General features: G+C 57.9%; 1 protein-coding gene across 1 annotated transcript in view; it reads right to left on the reverse strand.

The window, feature by feature from the left end:
* The window catches only part of LOC138648155 (DNA methyltransferase 1-associated protein 1-like), a 66,000-nt gene extending 49,382 nt beyond the window's left edge, over positions 1-16,618 (reverse strand). The window contains exons 1-3 of the mRNA XM_069737658.1: positions 16,363-16,618; positions 9,326-9,417; positions 3,850-4,045 (exon numbers count right to left, since the gene is read on the reverse strand). Of these exons, the coding sequence (XP_069593759.1) occupies positions 3,850-4,045; positions 9,326-9,417; positions 16,363-16,461 (387 nt within the window). The 5' untranslated portion in view covers positions 16,462-16,618. The remainder of the gene's footprint in view (positions 1-3,849; positions 4,046-9,325; positions 9,418-16,362) is intronic.
* Between the last annotated feature and the right edge of the window lie 924 nt (positions 16,619-17,542).

Below are 17,542 nucleotides of genomic sequence, written 5' to 3' on the forward strand. Positions count from 1 at the left end.
TCATCCTGTTCTAAACCGTACCCTAAGTCTCCCGAAGGGAATTACGCTACTGTGTTGGGTTAGCTTCGGACCCGTTTAATCGAAGCTGGTGGCAGCATGCGTTTTGTACTGGGTAGTTGGGTGATGTTGTAGCGACTGCGGCGTTGATAATTATTGTTCCTGCCTGAGTGGGAGTAGTTTATCGCGTCGCTGCAGTGTGCCCAATAGCCAGTACATAGCAGGCAGCCTGTCTGGCGACTAATTACCCAGGGTGTAGTACCTAATCTGACCTGAGAGTAAGGGGGGCGCCAAAGAGCTGCAAGTTTTAAGTGGAACTGTAAGCGGGGTATACATAAATCCCTGCAGTTCGTGGTATATTGAAGAGCAGTGGGATACCTAGAATAAGCCCCTGCTGTAAACTAAGATGTCAATAGCCTTGTGTGTGTTGTTTCATCACATTGTGGAGTGGAGGGATAAGGCTACGTTCACATTAGCGTTTTTCGCGGCTACGTTGGGTGCAGCCGCGGCGACGCATGCGTCATGACTCATGCGCCCCTATGTTTAACATGGGGGGCGCATGGACATGCGTTGTGCTGCGTTTTGCGACGCATGCGGTTTTTTTGCCGCAAGCGTAGGGCGCAGAGGACGCAGAAAGTTGCATTTTTTTGGCGTCCAAAATTCGGCAAAAAAGGACGCATGCTTCGCAAAACGCTGCGTTTTAGTGTGCGCTTTTGTTTGCATTGTGCGGTGAGTCGCCGATGCAGCCCCGCACAACGCAAATGTGAACGTAGCCTAACTAAGATAAGCCCCCCTGCACATGTGATAGCCGTCCGTTGGCCTAAAGTCACCCCGATCTGTGACGTAGGGGTGACGGTCACGATGTGAATCGTGACAAATTGGTGGCAGCGGTCAGGGAATCCTGACACTGTACGATCCGACCATCATAGAGAAGATGGGCATTCAGACAAGGCTGCACGACCCGGTCACCGGCCAGTAAGAGTATATGTACATGTATGACCCAGTCACAGGCCAGTATCTGTATATGTACATGTATGACCCGGTCACCGGCCAGTATGTGTATATGTACATGCATGACCCGGTCACCGGCCAGTATCTGTATATGTACATGTATGACCCGGTCACCGGCCAGTATGTGTATATGTACATGTATGACCCGGTCACCGGCCAGTATCTGTATATGTACATCTATGACCCGGTCACCGGCCAGTATCTGTATATGTACATGCATGACCCGGTCACTGGCCAGTATGTGCATATGTACATGTATGACCCGGTCACCGGCCAGTATCTGTATATGTACATCTATGACCCGGTCACCGGCCAGTATGTGTATATGTATGTGTGTGACCCGGTCACTGGCCAGTATGTGTATATGTACATGCATGACCCGGTCACCGGCCAGTATGTGTATATGTACATGCATGACCCGGTCACAGGCCAGTATGTGTATATGTACATGTATGACCCGGTCACAGGCCAGTATCTGTATATGTACATCTATGACCCGGTCACCGGCCAGTATCTGTATATGTACATGCATGACCCGGTCACCATCTGTATATGTACATGTATGACCCGGTCACCGGCCAGTATGTGTACATGTATGACCCGGTCACCGGCCAGTATCTGTATATGTACATCTATGACCCGGTCACCGGCCAGTATATGTACATGTATGACCCGGTCACCGGCCAGTATCTGTATATGTACATCTATGACCCGGTCACCGGCCAGTATATGTACATGTATGACCCGGTCACCAGCCAGTATCTGTATATGTACATCTATGACCCGTTCACCGGCCAGTATCTGTATATGTACATGTATGACCCGGTCACCGGCCAGTATGTGTATATGTATGTGTGTGACCCGGTCACCGGCCAGTATGTGTATATGTACATGTATGACCCGGTCACCGGGCAGTATCTGTATATGTACATGTATGACCCGGTCACCGGCCAGTATCTGTATATGTACATGTATGACCCGGTCACCGGCCAGTATCTGTATATGTACATGTATGACCCGGTCACCGGCCAGTATGTCTATATGTATGTGTGTGACCTGGTCACCAGCCAGTATGTGTATATGTACATGTATGACCCGGTCACCGGCCAGTATCTGTATATGTACATGTATGACCCGGTCACCGGGCAGTATCTGTATATGTACATGTATGACCCGGTCACCGGCCAGTATCTGTATATGTACATGCATGACCCGATCACTGTCACGAATCCCACCGTACTGCCACCAACATATTACGAATCGGGGGTGACCTTTGGCCAGCACACGGCTATCACATGTGCAGGGGGCTTATCTTAGTTATCCCACTGCTGCTACAATATAATCACGAACTGCAGGGATTTATGTATATCCCGCTTTCCAGTTCCGCTTAGGAACTTGCAGCTCTCCGGCGCCCCCCTACCCTCAGGGAACTACAACCGGGATAATTAGTTGCCAGACAGACCGCTTCACTGTGGACTGGCTAGCAGGCACGCTGCAGCGAGGGAATTATAAATGCTCAGGTCGCAGCCAGACAATAGCTTATAAAACCCTGTTCCGTAGCTACCAGCTGTACCAACTAGCCAAGACAACCCTTCGCTGCCACCAGCTCAGATTTCTCCACAGAGGGGTTCAGAGCCAACCCAAATTAGTAGCGTAATTAACTCCAGAAGACTTAGGGTACGTTTTAGAGCAAGGGAACTAAGCTAGTAAATTTTATAACTTTTACTCCATAAAAACATTAGGCAGTGTTTATAAAAGGTATATCAAGAGTTTACAATATGAGAATTTAAAGTATGTACAGCAATTATAAAAACAAGGATTAAAACAGAAAGTAACACTCACATGTTCTTGGATCATTTCAGCTAACCAGGCCGGTGGGCGGAGCCATATGACCACCAGCCACCAGTTCATCAGAGGGACCTACTGTATCAGCTCCTCAGGCAAGACTGAAGGTTGAGTTGAGTGCCGTGCCTTATACCTGCCGGCTTGTGACATCACTAAAGGGGCTGGTTTACCTGCACCCTCCCCTCTCCTCAAAGTTACAGATTTTACCAGCAATACATATAATCCTCATAACTTGGCACAAGAATCTAGCAGAGTCACAATACACACATCATTCATCTTATATTGAAATTAGCTATTCACAGAGTCTAGACTCAGGCTAGCTATTCCACACGGTTCAGGAGAAATCCGCACTTTGAACTCGTTGTGTTTAGCTGTTAGCGCTTACAGTGGTTGACAGGTCTACAGATGGCAATTCGCAATTTGTACTCATTTTTCTAGCCCAAATCGGTGGCCCAATATCTCACTATAATAGAACAAAGAACCTCATGTCTAGAGCGACTATACCAGTTTCAGCTGGTACTAGATGGGAGAATTGTCTACCGCAGCTACAGGGACCGTAAACATTCTTTTGGTGGGACGGAACGAAAGGTTTAGGATTCACACACACACAGCAGCAGAAGTGAAGAGAAGGGGGGGGGTCGGACTAGCCCACAGCATGTGTGATAACACAGGAAAACTAGTGAAATTTATACACTATATACATTAACGTGACACCGACGTTCAGCGCTCCCCCCATCATTCGGATGACGCCCAGTGTCCCGGCAATCGTTATGCTGACACTCAGTGTCACCCCCATCATTCTCAGATGTGTCACCCCACCAGACGCTCCGATGTCTCAGGGGGTCCATACTCCATCTCCATGACTCCTGGTAATGAGGATATGGGGGTGATACCCAACGGTGGACAGAGCATTATCTGACATGTTCCATCCAAACATACATTCCCCAAGCTGACTCATCCTGCCGATACACGAGGCGGATACCGCGCTGCACAAACCTTATTGAACCTGGCAAAAGGGTAGTCCTTCCCCTCCTCCGATGCCCGTCTCCAATGGTAGAATATTGCGCCGTCTTTCCTGGCTGGATTGGTAAACGGCATCCACTTCCATGGTCGCACTTTCTTGCAGCCAAGCTTAGCCTTGACGGTGCGGTACCCCTGTGTGGTGTCACTGGGAAGTAATGGAGGAGCATCCCTGCAGACAAAGGTAAGAGTGAGATCAAGGGAACAACATGGGACGCAGCCACAGAGAGGGCACAACTAACGCGTAAGTATAACCCCCACCTCCCAGCTGGCACAACTCAGCACCATGATCACAGAGCACAGCGTGCAGGAAAATACACGACCTGCGGCTTCTCAAGATCCCTACTATTGAGTCTCAAAGACTCTGCTGCAATGTTCTCCTGTGCAAAAGCACAAGATAGCCAAACTATCAGGAAACATGACCTGCACAGACTCTCCCCTTACGGATGGTGGGGAGCGCTGCAGGTGCAGTCACTGCGTACATACATTATGTTACATCCTGTACTCCAGAGCTGCACTCACTATTCTGCTGGTGCAGTCACCGTGTACATACATTACTGATCCTGAGTTACATCCTGTATTATACTCCAGAGCTGCACTCACTATTCTGCTGGTGCAGTCACTGTGTACATACATTACATTACTGATCCTGAGTTACATCCTGTATTATACCCCAGAGCTGCACTCACTATTCTACTGGTGCAGTCACTGTGTACATACATTACATTACTGATCCTGAGTTACCTCCTGTATTATACCCCAGAGCTGCACTCACTATTCTGCTGGTGCAGTCACTGTGTACATACATTACATTACTGATCCTGAGTTACATCCTGTATTATACTCCAGAGCTGCACTCACTATTCTGCTGGTGCAGTCACTGTGTATATACATTACATTACTGATCCTGAGTTACATCCTGTATTATACTCCAGAGCTGCACTCACTATTCTGCTGGTGCAGTCACTGTGTACATACATTACTGATCCTGAGTTACATCCTGTATTATACTCCAGAGCTGCACTCACTATTCTGCTGGTGCAGTCACTGTGTATATACATTACATTACTGATCCTGAGTTACATCCTGTATTATACTCCAGAGCTGCACTCACTATTCTACTGGTGCAGTCACTGTGTACATACATTACATTACTGATCCTGAGTTACCTCCTGTATTATACCCCAGAGCTGCACTCACTATTCTGCTGGTGCAGTCACTGTGTACATACATTACATTACTGATCCTGAGTTACATCCTGTATTATACTCCAGAGCTGCACTCACTATTCTGCTGGTGCAGTCACTGTGTATATACATTACATTACTGATCCTGAGTTACATCCTGTATTATACTCCAGAGCTGCACTCACTATTCTGCTGGTGCAGTCACTGTGTATATACATTACATTACTGATCCTGAGTTACATCCTGTATTATACTCCAGAGCTGCACTCACTATTCTGCTGGTGCAGTCACTGTGTACATACATTACATTACTGATCCTGAGTTACATCCTGTATTATACTCCAGAGCTGCACTCACTATTCTGATGGTGCAGTCACTGTGTACATACATTACTGATCCTGAGTTACCTCCTGTATTATACCCCAGAGCTGCACTCACTATTCTGCTGGTGCAGTCACTGTGTACATACATTACATTACTGATCCTGAGTTACCTCCTGTATTATACCCCAGAACTGCACTCACTATTCTGCTGGTGCAGTCACTGTGTACATACATTACTGATCCTGAATTACATCCTGTATTATATTCCAGAGCTGCGCTCACTATTCTGCTGGTGCAGTCACTGTGTACATACATTACATTACTGATCCTGAGTTACATCCTGTATTATACTCCAGAGCTGCACTCACTATTCTGCTGGTGCAGTCACTGTGTACATACATTACATTACTGATCCTGAGTTACCTCCTGTATTATACTACAGAGCTGCACTCACTATTCTGCTGGTGCAGTCACTGTGTACATACATACATTACTGATCCTGAGTTACATCCTGTATTATACCCCAGAGCTGCACTCACTATTCTGCTGGTGCAGTCACTGTGTACATACATTACTGATCCTGAGTTACCTCCTGTATTATACCCCAGAGCTGCACTCACTATTCTGCTGGTGCAGTCACTGTGTACATACATTACATTACTGATCCTGAGTTACCTCCTGTATTATACCCCAGAGCTGCGCTCACTATTCTGCTGGTGCAGTCACCGTGTACATACATTACTGATCCTGATTTACCTCCTTTATTATACCCCAGAGCTGCACTCACTATTCTGCTGGTGCAGTCACTGTGTACATACATTACATTACTGATCCTGAGTTACATCCTGTATTATACCCCAGAGCTGCACTCACTATTCTGCTGGTGCAGTCACTGTGTACATACATTACTGATCCTGAGTTACCTCCTGTATTATACTCCAGAGCTGCACTCACTATTCTGCTGGTGCAGTCACTGTGTACATACATTACTGATCCTGAGTTACATCCTGTATTATACTCCAGAGCTGCACTCACTATTCTGCTGGTGCAATCACTGTGTACATACATTACATTACTGATCCCGACTTACATCCTGTATTATACCCCAGAGCTGCACTCACTATTCTGCTGGTGCAGTCACTGTGTACATACATTACTGATCCTGAGTTACATCCTGTATTATACTCCAGAGCTGCACTCACTATTCTGCTGGTGCAGTCACCGTGTACATACATTACTGATCCTGAGTTACATCCTGTATTATACTCCAGAGCTGCACTCACTATTCTGCTGGTGCAGTCACTGTGTACATACATTACATTACTGATCCTGAGTTACATCCTGTATTATACCCCAGAGCTGCACTCACTATTCTACTGGTGCAGTCACTGTGTACATACATTACATTACTGATCCTGAGTTACCTCCTGTATTATACCCCAGAGCTGCACTCACTATTCTGCTGGTGCAGTCACTGTGTACATACATTACATTACTGATCCTGAGTTACATCCTGTATTATACTCCAGAGCTGCACTCACTATTCTGCTGGTGCAGTCACTGTGTATATACATTACATTACTGATCCTGAGTTACATCCTGTATTATACTCCAGAGCTGCACTCACTATTCTGCTGGTGCAGTCACTGTGTACATACATTACTGATCCTGAGTTACATCCTGTATTATACTCCAGAGCTGCACTCACTATTCTGCTGGTGCAGTCACTGTGTATATACATTACATTACTGATCCTGAGTTACATCCTGTATTATACTCCAGAGCTGCACTCACTATTCTACTGGTGCAGTCACTGTGTACATACATTACATTACTGATCCTGAGTTACCTCCTGTATTATACCCCAGAGCTGCACTCACTATTCTGCTGGTGCAGTCACTGTGTACATACATTACATTACTGATCCTGAGTTACATCCTGTATTATACTCCAGAGCTGCACTCACTATTCTGCTGGTGCAGTCACTGTGTATATACATTACATTACTGATCCTGAGTTACATCCTGTATTATACTCCAGAGCTGCACTCACTATTCTGCTGGTGCAGTCACTGTGTACATACATTACATTACTGATCCTGAGTTACATCCTGTATTATACTCCAGAGCTGCACTCACTATTCTGATGGTGCAGTCACTGTGTACATACATTACTGATCCTGAGTTACCTCCTGTATTATACCCCAGAGCTGCACTCACTATTCTGCTGGTGCAGTCACTGTGTACATACATTACATTACTGATCCTGAGTTACCTCCTGTATTATACCCCAGAACTGCACTCACTATTCTGCTGGTGCAGTCACTGTGTACATACATTACTGATCCTGAATTACATCCTGTATTATATTCCAGAGCTGCGCTCACTATTCTGCTGGTGCAGTCACTGTGTACATACATTACATTACTGATCCTGAGTTACATCCTGTATTATACTCCAGAGCTGCACTCACTATTCTGCTGGTGCAGTCACTGTGTACATACATTACATTACTGATCCTGAGTTACCTCCTGTATTATACTACAGAGCTGCACTCACTATTCTGCTGGTGCAGTCACTGTGTACATACATACATTACTGATCCTGAGTTACATCCTGTATTATACCCCAGAGCTGCACTCACTATTCTGCTGGTGCAGTCACTGTGTACATACATTACTGATCCTGAGTTACCTCCTGTATTATACCCCAGAGCTGCACTCACTATTCTGCTGGTGCAGTCACTGTGTACATACATTACATTACTGATCCTGAGTTACCTCCTGTATTATACCCCAGAGCTGCGCTCACTATTCTGCTGGTGCAGTCACCGTGTACATACATTACTGATCCTGATTTACCTCCTTTATTATACCCCAGAGCTGCACTCACTATTCTGCTGGTGCAGTCACTGTGTACATACATTACATTACTGATCCTGAGTTACATCCTGTATTATACCCCAGAGCTGCACTCACTATTCTGCTGGTGCAGTCACTGTGTACATACATTACATTACTGATCCTGAATTACATCCTGTATTATACTCCAGAGCTGCACTCACTATTCTGCTGGTGCAGTCACTGTGTACATACATTACTGATCCTGAGTTACATCCTGTATTATACCCCAGAGCTGCACTCACTATTCTGCTGGTGCAGTCACTGTGTACATACATTACATTACTGATCCTGAGTTACATCCTGTATTATACCCCAGAGCTGCACTCACTATTCTGCTGGTGCAGTCACTGTGTACATACATTACATTACTGATCCTGAGTTACATCCTGTATTATACCCCAGAGCTGCACTCACTATTCTGCTGGTGCAGTCACTGTGTACATACATTACATTACTGATCCTGAGTTACATCCTGTATTATACCCCAGAGCTGCACTCACTATTCTGCTGGTGCAGTCACTGTGTACATACATTACATTACTGATCCTGAGTTACCTCCTGTATTATACTCCAGAGCTGCACTCACTATTCTGCTGGTGCAGTCACTGTGTACATACATTACTGATCCTGAGTTACCTCCTGTATTATACTCCAGAGCTGCACTCACTATTCTGCTGGTGCAGTCACTGTGTACATACATTACTGATCCTGAGTTACATCCTGTATTATACTCCAGAGCTGCACTCACTATTCTGCTGGTGCAATCACTGTGTACATACATTACATTACTGATCCCGACTTACATCCTGTATTATACCCCAGAGCTGCACTCACTATTCTGCTGGTGCAGTCACTGTGTACATACATTACTGATCCTGAGTTACATCCTGTATTATACTCCAGAGCTGCACTCACTATTCTGCTGGTGCAATCACTGTGTACATACATTACATTACTGATCCTGAGTTACATCCTGTATTATCCTCCAGAGCTGCGCTCCCTATTCTGCTGATGCTGTGTATTACTGGTCCGGCACTTACTTTTTGTCAGAGTACAGGAGGGCGTACACTTCGCGGTGCATTCCTTCCGGCCTCTTGAATGTCAGGGTCTCAGAAGATTTTTTTGACTTTTTCTGTAAGGAAAACAAAGAATTTGGCCCCTTTGAACCTTTCACACATCAGTTTTTTGCCATCAGGCTTCTCAATCCGGCAAATTTTGGAAAAAAAAAAGATCCGTATTAAATTGTGAATAACTGATGTGACGGAAACTAAAAAACGTAATCTGACATTTGACGGATCCGGCGCCATATGCTTCCATTATAGCAAACGACGGACGGCGACGGACACAGAACACGTTACTTTCTCCGGCCGCCGGGAATACAATGGAGGAAACGTGAGACCATCCGGTGCGAATACAAGTCTATGAGAAAAAACGGATCTGGAGGAAACTTTTGCAGGATCCGATTTTTTTGAAAATTCGACGGATTGAGACTGACGGCAAAAAACTGTTGTGTGAAAGGGGTTAAAGGTTCATTACAAGGAGCCGCAGCTGATACAAAGGTCCAAATAATAACGTCTGCATTGTAGTAATTCACATCGAAGACCATCTTCAACAACGCAGTGGGGGGGGGGATGCTCACGGAGGTGGCCGCGCACTGTGGGGGGGGGCCATCTCAGACTCGGAAGTGGCCGAACACTGTGGGGGAGGGGGCGAGGCGCTCCCTGAAGTGGCCGTGCACTGTGGGGGGGCTCCCGGACGTGGCCGCTCACTGTGGGGGGGCTCCTAGAGGTGGTCGTGCACCGTGGGGGGGGGGGGGCGCTCCATGAGGTGGTCGTGCACCGTGGGGGGGGGGGGGGAGCGCTCCCTGAGGTGGCCGTGCACCGTGGGGGGGGGGGGGGGGGCGGGGGAGCGCTCCCTGAGGTGGCCGTGCACCGTGGGGGGGGGGGCGCTCCCGGAGGTGGCCGTGCACCGTGGGGGGGGGGCGCTCCCGGAGGTGGCCGTGCACCGTGGGGGGGGGGCGCTCCCGGAGGTGGCCGTGCACCGTGGGGGAGGGGCGCTCCCGGAGGTGGCCGTGCACCGTGGGGGAGGGGCGCTCCCGGAGGTGGCCGTGCACCGTGGGGGAGGGGCGCTCCCGGAGGTGGCCGTGCACCGTGGGGGAGGGGCGCTCCCGGAGGTGGCCGTGCACCGTGGGGGAGGGGCGCTCCCGGAGGTGGCCGTGCACCGTGGGGGAGGGGCGCTCCCGGAGGTGGCCGTGCACCGTGGGGGAGGGGCGCTCCCGGAGGTGGCCGTGCACCGTGGGGGAGGGGCGCTCCCGGAGGTGGCCGTGCACCGTGGGGGAGGGGCGCTCCCGGAGGTGGCCGTGCACCGTGGGGGAGGGGCGCTCCCGGAGGTGGCCGTGCACCGTGGGGGAGGGGCGCTCCCGGAGGTGGCCGTGCACCGTGGGGGAGGGGCGCTCCCGGAGGTGGCCGTGCACCGTGGGGGGGGCTCCCGGAGGTGGCCGTGCACCGTGGGGGGGCTCCCGGAGGTGGCCGTGCACCGTGGGGGGGCTCCCGGAGGTGGCCGTGCACCGTGGGGGGGCTCCCGGAGGTGGCCGTGCACCGTGGGGGGGCTCCCGGAGGTGGCCGTGCACCGTGGGGGGGCTCCCGGAGGTGGCCGTGCACCGTGGGGGGGCTCCCGGAGGTGGCCGTGCACCGTGGGGGGGCTCCCGGAGGTGGCCGTGCACCGTGGGGGGGCTCCCGGAGGTGGCCGTGCACCGTGGGGGGGCTCCCGGAGGTGGCCGTGCACCGTGGGGGGGCTCCCGGAGGTGGCCGTGCACCGTGGGGGGGCTCCCGGAGGTGGCCGTGCACCGTGGGGGGGCTCCCGGAGGTGGCCGTGCACCGTGGGGGGGCTCCCGGAGGTGGCCGTGCACCGTGGGGGGGCTCCCGGAGGTGGCCGTGCACCGTGGGGGGGCTCCCGGAGGTGGCCGTGCACCGTGGGGGGGCTCCCGGAGGTGGCCGTGCACCGTGGGGGGGCTCCCGGAGGTGGCCGTGCACCGTGGGGGGGCTCCCGGAGGTGGCCGTGCACCGTGGGGGGGCTCCCGGAGGTGGCCGTGCACCGTGGGGGGGCTCCCGGAGGTGGCCGTGCACCGTGGGGGGGCTCCCGGAGGTGGCCGTGCACCGTGGGGGGGCTCCCGGAGGTGGCCGTGCACCGTGGGGGGGCTCCCGGAGGTGGCCGTGCACCGTGGGGGGGCTCCCGGAGGTGGCCGTGCACCGTGGGGGGGCTCCCGGAGGTGGCCGTGCACCGTGGGGGGGCTCCCGGAGGTGGCCGTGCACCGTGGGGGGGCTCCCGGAGGTGGCCGTGCACCGTGGGGGGGCTCCCGGAGGTGGCCGTGCACCGTGGGGGGGCTCCCGGAGGTGGCCGTGCACCGTGGGGGGGCTCCCGGAGGTGGCCGTGCACCGTGGGGGGGCTCCCGGAGGTGGCCGTGCACCGTGGGGGGGCTCCCGGAGGTGGCCGTGCACCGTGGGGGGGCTCCCGGAGGTGGCCGTGCACCGTGGGGGGGCTCCCGGAGGTGGCCGTGCACCGTGGGGGGGCTCCCGGAGGTGGCCGTGCACCGTGGGGGGGCTCCCGGAGGTGGCCGTGCACCGTGGGGGGGCTCCCGGAGGTCGCCGTGCACCGTGGGGGGTCTTCCGGAGGTGGCCGTGCACTGTGGGGGGCTCCCCGAGGGTGGTCGTGCACTGTGGGGGGCTCCCGGAGGTGGTCGCGCACTGTGGGGGGGGGGATCTCCCGGAGGTGGTCGTGCACTGTGGGGGTGGGGGCTCTCCCGGAGGTGGCCGTGCACTGTGGGGGGGGGGGGGATCTCCCGGAGGTGGCCGTGCACTGTGGGGGGGGGGGGCTCTCCCGGAGGTGGCCGTGCACTGTGGGGGTGGGGGGGCTCTCCCGGAGGTGGCAATGCACTGTGGGGGGGGGGGGGGCTCTCCCGGAGGTGGCGGTGCACTGTGGGGGGGGGGGCTCTCCCGGAGGTGGCCGTGCACTGTGGGGGGGGGGGGCTCTCCCGGAGGTGGCCGTGCACTGTGGGGGGGGGGGGGGGGCTCTCCCGGAGGTGGCCGTGCACTGTGGGTGGGGGGGAATCTCCCGGAGGTGGCCGTGCAGTGGGGGGGGGGGGGCGGCCTCTCTCGGAGGTGGTCGCGCACTTTGGGGGGGGGGGGGGGGGGGGGACTCTCCCGGAGGTGGCCGTGCACTGTGGGGGGGGCTCTCCCGGAGGTGGCCGTGCACTGTGTGTGGGGGGGGGGGCTCTCCCGGAGGTGGCCGTGCACTGTGGGGGGGGGGGGGGGGCTCCCGGAGGTGGCCGTGCACTGTGGGGGGGCTCCCGGAGGTGGCCGTGCACTGTGGGGGGGCTCCCGGAGGTGGCCGTGCACTGTGGGGGGGCTCCCGGAGGTGGCCGTGCACTGTGGGGGGGCTCCCGGAGGTGGCCGTGCACTGTGGGGGGGCTCCCGGAGGTGGCCGTGCACTGTGGGGGGGCTCCCGGAGGTGGCCGTGCACTGTGGGGGGGCTCCCGGAGGTGGCCGTGCACTGTGGGGGGGCTCCCGGAGGTGGCCGTGCACTGTGGGGGGGCTCCCGGAGGTGGCCGTGCACTGTGGGGGGGCTCCCGGAGGTGGCCGTGCACTGTGGGGGGGCTCCCGGAGGTGGCCGTGCACTGTGGGGGGGCTCCCGGAGGTGGCCGTGCACTGTGGGGGGGCTCCCGGAGGTGGCCGTGCACTGTGGGGGGGCTCCCGGAGGTGGCCGTGCACTGTGGGGGGGGGGGGGCTCTCGGAGGTGGCCGTGCACTGTGGGGGGGGGGGCTCTCCCGGAGGTGGCCGTGCACTGTGGGGGGGGGGCTCTCCCGGAGGTGGCCGTGCACTGTGGAGGGGGGGGCTCTCGGAGGTGGTCGCGCACTGTGGGTGGGGGGGAATCTCCCGGAGGTGGCCGTGCACTGTGGAGGGGGGGCTCCCGGAGGTGGCCGTGCACTGTGTGTGGGGGGGGGGGGGGCTCTCCCGGAGGTGGCCGTGCACTGTGGGGGGGGGGGCTCTCGGAGGTGGTCGCGCACTGTGGGGGGGGGGGCTCTCGGAGGTGGTTGCGCACTGTGGGGGGGGGACTCTCCCGGAGGTGGCCGCGCACTGTGGGGGGGGGCTCTCCCGGAGGTGGCCGCGCACTGTGGGGGGAGAGGTGGCCGTGCACTGTGGGGGTGGGGGGCTCCCGGAGGTGGTCGCGCAATGTGGGGGGGGGGGCTCTCCCGGAGGTGGCCGCGCACTGTGGGGGGAGAGGTGGCCGTGCACTGTGGGGGGGGGCTCCCGGAGGTGGTCGCGCACTGTGGGGGGGGGGCTCTCCCGGAGGTGGCCGTGCACTGTGGGGGGAGAGGTGGCCGTGCACTGTGGGGGGGGGGGGCTCTCCCGGAGGTGGCCGCGCACTGTGGGGGGAGAGGTGGCCGTGCACTGTGGGGGGGGGCTCCCGGAGGTGTTCGCGCACTGTGGGGGGGGGGGGGCTCTCCCGGAGGTGGCCGTGCACTGTGGGGGGAGAGGTGGTCGCGCACTGTGGGGGGGGGGGCTCTCCCGGAGGTGGCCGTGCACTGTGGGGGGAGAGGTGGCCGTGCACTGTGTGGGGGGGGGGGGGCTCCCCCCCGGAGGTGGCCGTGCACTGTGGGGGGAGAGGTGGTCGTGCACTGTGGGGGGGGGGCTCCCGGAGGTGGTCGCGCACTGTGGGGGGGGGGGGCTCTCCCGGACGTGGCCGTGCACTGTGGGGGGAGAGGTGGTCGCGCACTGTGGGGGGGGGGGGGGGGAGGGGGGCTCTCCCGGAGGTGGCCGTGCACTGTGGGGGGAGAGGTGGCCGTGCACTGTGTGGGGGGGGGGCTCCCCCCCGGAGGTGGCCGTGCACTGTGGGGGGGGGGGGCTCCCGGAGGTGGTCGCGCACTGTGGGGGGGGGGGCTCTCCCAGAGGTGGCCGTGCACTGTGGGGGGAGAGGTGGCCGTGCACTGTGGGGGGGCTCCCGGAGGTGGCCGTGCACTGTGGGGGGAGAGGTGGCCGTGCACTGTGGGGGGGGGGCTCCCGAAGGTGGCCGTGCACTGTGGGGGGGGGGGCTCTCCCGGAGGTGGTCGTGCACTGTGGGGGGGGACGCTCCCTGAGGTGGTCGTGCACTGTGGGGGGGGGCTCTCCCGGAGGTGGCCGTGCACTGTGGGGGGGGGGGACGCTCCCTGAGGTGGTCGTGCACTGTGTGGGGGGGGGGGGGGCTCTCCCGGAGGTGGCCGTGCACTGTGGGGGGGGGGATCTCCCGGAGGTGGTCGCGCACTGTGGGGGGGGGGGCTCTCCCGGAGGTGGCCGCGCACTGTGGGGGGAGAGGTGGCCGTGCACTGTGGGGGGGGGGGGCTCCCGGAGGTGGTCGCGCACTGTGGGGGGGGGGGCTCTCCCGGAGGTGGCCGTGCACTGTGGGGGGAGAGGTGGCCGTGCACTGTGGGGGGGGGGCTCTCCCGGAGGTGGCCGCGCACTGTGGGGGGAGAGGTGGCCGTGCACTGTGGGGGGGGGGGCTCCCGGAGGTGGTCGCGCACTGTGGGGGGGGGGGGGGGGGCTCTCCCGGAGGTGGCCGTGCACTGTGGGGGGAGAGGTGGCCGTGCACTGTGTGGGGGGGGGGGGGCTCCCCCCCGGAGGTGGCCGTGCACTGTGGGGGGAGAGGTGGCCGTGCACTGTGGGGGGGGGGCTCCCGGAGGTGGTCGCGCACTGTGGGGGGGGGGGGGGGACGCTCCCTGAGGTGGTCGTGCACTGTGGGGGGGGGGGGGGGCTCTCCCTGAGGTGGTCGTGCACTGTGGGGGGAGAGGTGGTCGCGCACTGTGGGGGGGGGGGGCTCTCCCGGAGGTGGCCGTGCACTGTGGGGGGAGAGGTGGCCGTGCACTGTGGGGGGGGGGCTCCCGGAGGTGGTCGCGCACTGTGGGGGGGGGGGGGGGACGCTCCCTGAGGTGGTCGTGCACTGTGGGGGGGGGGGGGCTCTCCCTGAGGTGGTCGTGCACTGTGGGGGGGGGGGGGGTTCTCCCGGAGGTGGCCGTGCACTGTGGGGGGCTCCCGGAGGTGGGGGGGGCTCCCGGAGGTGGTCGTGCACTGTGGGGGGGGGGACGCTCCCTGAGGTGGTCGTGCACTGTGGGGGGGGGGGGACGCTCCCGGAGGTGGTCGCGCACTGTGTGTGGGGGGGGGGGGCTCTCCCGGAGGTGGCCGTGCACTGTGTGGGGGGGGGGCTCTCCCGGAGGTGGCCGTGCACTGTGTGGGGGGGGGGGCTCTCCCGGAGGTGGCCGTGCACTGTGTGGGGGGGGGGCTCTCCCGGAGGTGGCCGTGCACTGTGGGGGGGGGGGACGCTCCCTGAGGTGGTCGTGCACTGTGTGGGGGGGGGGCTCTCCCGGAGGTGGTCGTGCACTGTGTGGGGGGGGGCTCTCCCGGAGGTGGTCGCGCACTGTGTGGGGGGGGGCTCTCCCGGAGGTGGTCGCGCACTGTGTGGGGGGGGGCTCTCCCGGAGGTGGTCGCGCACTGTGTGGGGGGGGGCTCTCCCGGAGGTGGTCGCGCACTGTGTGGGGGGGGGGCTCTCCCGGAGGTGGTCGTGCACTGTGGGGGGGGGACGCTCCCTGAGGTGGTCGTGCACTGTGGGGGGGGGGGGACGCTCCCGGAGGTGGTCGCGCACTGTGTGTGGGGGGGGGGCTCTCCCGGAGGTGGCCGTGCACTGTGTGGGGGGGGGGGCTCTCCCGGAGGTGGCCGTGCACTGTGTGGGGGGGGGGCTCTCCCGGAGGTGGCCGTGCACTGTGTGGGGGGGGGGCTCTCCCGGAGGTGGCCGTGCACTGTGGGGGGGGGGACGCTCCCTGAGGTGGTCGTGCACTGTGTGGGGGGGGGGGCTCTCCCGGAGGTGGTCGTGCACTGTGTGGGGGGGGCTCTCCCGGAGGTGGTCGCGCACTGTGTGGGGGGGGGCTCTCCCGGAGGTGGTCGCGCACTGTGTGGGGGGGGGCTCTCCCGGAGGTGGTCGCGCACTGTGTGGGGGGGCTCCCGGAGGTGGCCGCGGTGGTTGTGTTGTCCGTTAAGGCTCCGCCAGGACTCACCTTGTCCGCATTGATGATGTCCTTCTTGCTGATCCCGGTGCTCTCCGGTTCCACGCCGCCCAGCTCAAGAATATCCCGGACATCGGCCCCAGTCGCCATGGTAACACTGAACAAAAACGAAGAACACTCCGGTGTCAGCGTTACAGAGCACGTACAAGGGCGCGGACACAACGGCGACTGCGGGAGCTCTGCCCGGTGCGGACCCTCCTACCGGGAATACAGCGGCGATGGCGACGCGGCCTGATGACGTCACACTGAAGCCGCGTGTCGCACAGTGATGACGATGGAGAATGATGGCGCCACCTGGCGGAGAAGCGGGAAATGACACCGACCGAGCGGAGCCCGAGACCACCGGACGGAGCGGGAATAACGTCCTGCAGTGTCCGTGCCCGGAGAGCGAGCAGCCGTGTAACGGTGCGGAAACGAAGCCGGTCTGTAAGGGTATGTTCACACGTTCAGGATTTCCATCCTTTTTTTTTCAGGACTGTTTTTTTAAAAAACTGCAGCTCTTGGCAGAAAACGCAGGTCCTTTTTTGATGCGTTTTTTGATCCTTTTTTTTTATGCAGTTTTCTAACCCTAACCCTAACCCTATTCTAACCTTAGTGAAAAAAAAAAAATTCTTAATTTTTTTATTGTCCCTACCAATGGGGGTGACAAAGTAGGGGGGGGGTCATTTACTATTTTTTTATTTTGATCACTGAGATAGGTTATATCTCAGTGATCAAAATGCACTTTGGAGCGAATCTGCCGGCCGGCATGCAAGATGGCGGCGCCCAGGGAGAAGACGGCCGGACGGACACCGGGACGCCGGGTAAGTATAAGGGGGGGAGATTAGGGCACGGGGGGGGGGGGATCGGAGCACGGGGGGGCAGCCACACTCCGCCCACGCACTTCCGCCCGCTCCCCCGCACTTCCTGCTGCAGCGGTTCTGCACATCAAATCGCAGTAAAACCCGCAGATATATATTTGATCTGCGGGTTTTACTGCGGTTTTGACCTCACAATGGAGGTCTATGGGTGCAGAACCGCTGCGGTTCAGGAAAAAGAAGTGACATGCTCCTTCTTTTTTGCCGCAGCTATTCTGCGCGGCTTTTTAAACGAAATTCCGGATCATGTGCACAGCAGTGACTGTTTTCCATAGGGTTACATTGTTATGTACCCTGCATGGAAAACAGCTGCA

This window comes from Ranitomeya imitator, chromosome 8 (genome assembly GCF_032444005.1).
Source record: "Ranitomeya imitator isolate aRanImi1 chromosome 8, aRanImi1.pri, whole genome shotgun sequence".
Classification (NCBI taxonomy): domain Eukaryota; kingdom Metazoa; phylum Chordata; class Amphibia; order Anura; family Dendrobatidae; genus Ranitomeya; species Ranitomeya imitator.